Source organism: Copadichromis virginalis, linkage group LG14 (assembly GCF_057382275.1).
Source record: "Copadichromis virginalis isolate Kocher_CV1m ecotype Utaka linkage group LG14, C_Virginalis_male_GT1.1, whole genome shotgun sequence".
NCBI classification, from domain to species: Eukaryota; Metazoa; Chordata; class Actinopteri; order Cichliformes; family Cichlidae; genus Copadichromis; species Copadichromis virginalis.
The window spans coordinates 43,179,392-43,184,598 of record NC_140631.1 but is presented as its reverse complement, the minus strand read 5'-3'; the positions used below and the strand labels follow the sequence as shown (position 1 = coordinate 43,184,598).

General features: G+C 48.6%; 1 protein-coding gene across 7 annotated transcripts; it reads left to right on the top strand.

Annotated features, from left to right (window-relative positions):
• Positions 1–229: 229 nt before the first annotated feature.
• tsen34 (TSEN34 tRNA splicing endonuclease subunit) lies at positions 230–3,282 on the top strand. Of its 7 annotated transcripts, none has more exons than XM_085431117.1 (6): positions 230–515; positions 1,084–1,160; positions 1,513–1,800; positions 2,029–2,149; positions 2,221–2,505; positions 2,622–3,282. In XM_085431117.1, exons 3-6 carry the CDS (start codon positions 1,522–1,524, stop codon positions 2,807–2,809), a joined length of 873 nt encoding a protein of 290 aa, XP_085287243.1. In that variant the 5' UTR covers positions 230–515; positions 1,084–1,160; positions 1,513–1,521; the 3' UTR covers positions 2,810–3,282. The 7 variants fall into 7 exon arrangements, with proteins under 7 accessions (XP_085287243.1, XP_085287244.1, XP_085287242.1 ...); XM_085431118.1 differs by having other exon boundaries at positions 1,064–1,160; XM_085431116.1 differs by having other exon boundaries at positions 230–674.
• Positions 3,283–5,207: the final 1,925 nt, after the last annotated feature.

Genomic DNA, 5,207 nt, shown 5'->3' with positions numbered 1-5,207 from the left:
AATTTGAATATTTTGAAAAGACCAAAAATCAATATTTCCATACTGGGACAATATTAGGACATGGAGAGATTTCCATAAGTTCTGGATTGTCCCACACCCATAGAACATGTGCTCTGTTGTTTCCGAAGTTGTTTTACAAATATAACAGTTGTCTAACACAAATTTAAATCTGTCTCTCATAAATTCGATGGAGGGGTAAATATTTTTTGTAGTTCTAAAATGGACAGAAAAACAGCTTTGCGCTTAATTGAGTCTTTAAGTCCCCTTGTGTTAATTCATTTTTACTTCTTACACTGTTCAACTAAAAACACTTTCAGAGGAAAGAGCAGGGAACTCACGTGACCCGGCAGTTGCGCTGCTTCTTCCGGTCTAAGCGCTCGTGTTTCCGGTCCGCCCACTGACAACAGCTACAGCCGCAGCAGTTTACGGCAGGTCGGGACCAGGCGCTCCCTCGTGAGCTCGGGGATTGGATCGGCTGACGGACCGGAGAGTCGGAGTGAGCCTCGGATCGGACCGTAAGTGCGCATGCTCAGTCGGCTGGTTCCTCAGCTGTTTGTCGGCTCGGAGAGTGTCAGTCAGCAGACGATACAAGTTTGGAGCCAAATTTCATTTAGCTATTAAAACACTTCACGTCTCCTACGGAGCAGCAGGTCTCTGTCTTCACGTCAATAAAGGTGAGATTTGATTGTTCGGTATCGTTCTCACTAAAGACCAACAAAGACGAGGCTCATTAAACTTCAGTTTCAGCCGGTGCTCATTGAGCTCGGTCTCTGAGAGGCAGCGGGCATCTCCAGGTGAGCTGTAGAGCTGGGAATGGATCCTTGACTCTTCAGCTCAAAAATCAAAGAAATCTTCTGCAGTGAAAAAGCAAAGATAAGGCTGAAGATTTTTATAAAGAACTCTTCAATGATGAACTCTTATGAGAACGCTGCTGTCTTCCTCCTCTCTAAACAACACATTTATTATTACTCAGCTTCCTACAAGCATGTGTGATGTCATCTTCATAAACTGGAGCTTTTGTTTCTTTGTCTGTAATTCTGATGTTGTTGAAACTGTGATGAAGAGGTCAGAGCTCTGTTCCAGGAGGAAGTCTTCTGTTGGAATCGCCTCGTCTCTGGTATTACCTGGAAGAAGGACGTGTCCTTTAAACGTGTCCACAGGTGTGTCCTACCATAGGTTTCCTTAAAACAGTCAAACTGTGATGCCACACACGAGTCTGTTCCTTTGTTCTGGCGTGCTCACACTGCACACGTTTATGTCAGACTATAAAAAGTGATCCCAGTGGTTTTGGAACGGCGTTTTATCCGGACCACATCAGGACAACAAGTTGTGAAACGTTGTGTGCTGTATGTATTTCATGTAATCTGTGTGCGACTGAGGTAGCTGCTGCACTTGGACTTTGTTCTTTTGTGGAATAAAGTTTTTCTAGCAGCTCGCCATCATTTGATCCTCCTGCAGAGGCTGTGTGTGTGACTCTCACACGTCAGCTGACTGAGTCCTCTGTCTCCACAGGTCGTCCTGATGGAGGCGCTGTCCTGCGGGGAGCGGCGTCTGGGCTCTGAGGAAGAGTACGCCGCCCCAGCTGTGGGAGTGAGTTTGTGTGACTCCGCCCCGTTGGTGTGGAGGATGCAGGACCTGAGGGCTGTTAGGGCTCAAGGCCTGGTGGGGGCACTCCTGGGGTCGCTGCCCCGAACGCCCCGACAGAACGGGCGCCTGGGTCGACCGCTGCTGCTGCTGCCGGAGGAGGAGGGGCTGCTGAGGGAGCGCCGCGCCGCTGCAGCCCTGCCGGACCGCTGCCAGGTCAGAGCGGGTCGTTAGAGGTGCTGGCGCTCATCGTGGCACCTCATTAAGCTGGCCGCCATGTTGGCTGTTCCGAGGTCACTGTCACCCTGTACGTACAGTTAGCGTGCCAGGCTGGAGACATGTTTATTTTAACACGGGACTCTGTGGCACGGACTCACTGCTGGTTGTCATAGGAACTGCAAGGCCGAGCGTCCTGTGTGTTTGATGTGTTGTTGTTGTTCTCAGCAGGATTGGGGGGGGGCGGAGCTCCGTCAGAAGCACGAGGAGGAGGAGAAGAGGAGCTTTGAGGAGCAGAGCGTCCTCGCACTGGAGGACAGGAAGTTGGCGCTGCTCCGAGCTATGACAGGTGAGTGTTGCCGTGATAAGGTTTCTGCATTCTGTACCTGGCGGCTGCGCTCACGGTGCCCGTCCTCTCAGGTGCAGAGTCTGGCACTACAAGTGCAGATGAAGCCCTGCGGCGCCGCCTGCAGGCTCTGGACCAGAACTTCACCTTCCCGCAGTCAGCAATGGCAGTCCAGCTGAGCACGGCGAGGGCGGGGCTAAGTTACTGTCCTGAAGCTCGAGCCTTCCTGCAGGCCTACGGGCCAACTGGGGCTGAGCCCCGCTGTGACGCCAGGTACCAGGTGTTCAGAGACCTACGGGGGCGGGGCTTCTACCTGACCTCAGCAGGAAAGTTTGGAGGAGACTTCCTGGTGTATCCAGGTGAGTGAGGAGCTCAACACCTGACCAGAATGATTCCTGAGGCTGACAGCCTGACATCACTGCTGACGTCAGTGATGTCAGGCTGCTGCTGACTCTGTGCGGTCATGTCTCGTCAGGTGACCCTCTGCGGTTCCACGCTCACTTTATCGCCGTCTGTGTGTCTCTGGATGAGTCCGTGTGTTTGCTGGATGTCCTCGCCGTGGCTCGTCTGGGATCCAACGTGAAGAAGACGGTCCTTCTGTGTTCGCCGGGGCCAGACGCCAGGGTCTGCTACACGTCGCTTCAGTGGAGCGGGATGATTTAAACCCGGGGGACAGGACAGACGGCGCCCGCCGGCCCATGTTAAGGCAGGTCCGCATCCTGCATCTAAAACCTGTTTCTGTAAGTTTGAGGCTGAAGAACAACTGCAGGAGGTCATGTGACTGACAGGACGGAGCAGGGCCGCGGCCTCTAAAGGACAGTAGAGCGTGATCGGTCTGCTCTTTGTTTCTGCGTGGCGAGCGTCACAGAGACAGCTCTCTGCAGCTCAGACTCATCCACGCGGTTTCTCTGATGAAGCCTGCCGTGCAGCCGAGTCCAGCTCTGACCTCCGAGCCGTTCGACAACTTTGTCTTAAAGCAGCGTGCTGGAGGTGAAAGGGCCCCGACAAACCCCGCCCACTTCTTTATTTCTTTTCATTAGTGTCAGTGCGAGGAAACAAAGGACAGCTCTCCTTTTTTCAAAGATTGTATTTTCTCACTGAGTCATTGTGTTGAAATAAAAGTGATGTGGCATTGATCTGTGATTTCTGCCCTGACCGGCAGACCTGCTGTGAACACGAGCCACACGAGGCAGTGACACTGAACAGAGGATGATCTGATATCCTCGTGTTGTTCCCACATCATCATAATAAATGTTGTCCCAGGTTCAACATTGCAACTGACCAATCACATTGTTGTGATGTCATACTTTTGCAAGCCAAGCAATTGATTCATTTATGACATTCCAGTGTTGCAAGGACAGCATGTGTAATGCTTACGGTTTATTAAAGAACAGTATCCTGAAATGCAAAGAATTACAGCTGCTGGATCGGCGACAGCGGCGGTTTCTCGCAAGTTCAGTAGATTTTTTTTTTTTTTTTTTTTTTTTTTTTTTTTTCAGCGTTTTTTCCGAAGTCACAAAAGTATGACGTCACAACAATGTGATTGGTCAGTTGCAATGTTGAACCTGGAACAACATTTATTATGATGATGTGGGAACAACACCAACACGAGGATATCTGTGCATGAACAGACGTGATAAAAGGTAACGACGCCAACAAGGATCAGAGCCGAGAGAAAATCAAACACACCCAAATTTACTGCAAAGTTTATAATAATAAAAAGCTCTGGGAGAAGGTAGGGCTCCTCAATTAATTGAATTTTAATCACGATTACAATCTGGGCTTTCAACGATCATTAAAAATGACTGAGCCGATTATTAGCCCCTCCCTCGTGCTTTACTCTCACGCTGCTCCGTGTGGCAAATCGAGCGCACCTCTCTGCATTTCGAACACGCGTCACAACAATTAAGAGGACCCGAGGGAAGCTCGGAAAGCTAAGCAGAAGTTATTTGGAGAGGAGAGTGACTGCTGTTGGTTGAAGAGGTAAAAAGCTTCAGTGGTGTGGAAACATTATGGGTTCAGTCAGACGTGGATCAAGTAGACACAGTGTGTAAACTTTGCTACAGTAGCTGCACCACAGAGCAACACTGCAAAGCTCACTAAACACAGATGTTTACATTTTTCATTGATTTCTTATATTGCAAACATTTGCACTGTTATCAGTATTTGCACACTATTTTATATTATTTTTTAAAGTCATTATTCAACACATTGTTATTATTAAATAAATATCGTCAAATAATCGAGATCTCAATGTCAGTGAAAATAATCGTGATTATCATTTTTGCCATAATCGAGCAGCCCTAGGAGAAGGTATTGATCAGTCTCTGTGCACTTGACCCCACCCACACCAAAGTGATCACATCTGTATGTCTCTGTTTCACGCATCATTCTGTTATCAGCAGCTGAATGTCAAACAATCACCTGGATCCAGTGATGATCAATAATTATAGATGTTTTTAATCTTCTCTTCTTCTTCAGAGTATTAGAAATAATTTACAACTACCTTTGATGTCACAGTCTTTATGATAAGAACCAATCGCAGCAGCTCTCCCTGAAGTCATCAATGACCTGAGGATCAATAATTTTTATTGATCTCACTGTCGATGATGTTCTGACTCAGGTGGTTACCAGGTTAGGCTCCTGATTGGCTCGTACTGCACGGTTACTGTGTAACCTTGGTTCTCTTAGTGAGAGACTATCTCTCCACACTGTTACATATTCCATATGTACGGGGTACCTTGGTCGTGGTGCGTGGATACTTCTTTAAGATGCTTCGGCACGCCTGGCCACGCCCCACAGCTCACGTATAAAACAGTTGTGCAGACGTCACGCCGGTGATAGAACGCGTCTCCCAGCAGCCTGATGGTGGAGAGATAGGCTACGTTCACTCTGCAGGTCTTGATGCTCAATTCTGATTTTTTGATCAAATCTGATTTTTTTGTCTGCTCGTTCACACTACAAATAAAATGCGACAGCAAACGCGCTCTAGTGTGAACCCTCAAAGCGGCCGCATGCGCAAAAGAAGACGTCACACACAACGCGCTCTGTTTAGACCCAG

Excerpts from the sequence above, each read along its gene's own strand:
- tsen34 (XM_085431120.1), top strand. The coding sequence starts at position 1,522 with ATGGAGGCGCTGTCCTGCGGGGAGCGGCGTCTGGGCTCTGAGGAAGAG. Across the intron at positions 2,150-2,220 it reads GCTGCTCCGAGCTATGACAG|GTGCAGAGTCTGGCACTACA; the intron begins GTGAGTGTTGCC and ends CCGTCCTCTCAG. Across the intron at positions 2,506-2,621 it reads AGACTTCCTGGTGTATCCAG|GTGACCCTCTGCGGTTCCAC; the intron begins GTGAGTGAGGAG and ends ATGTCTCGTCAG.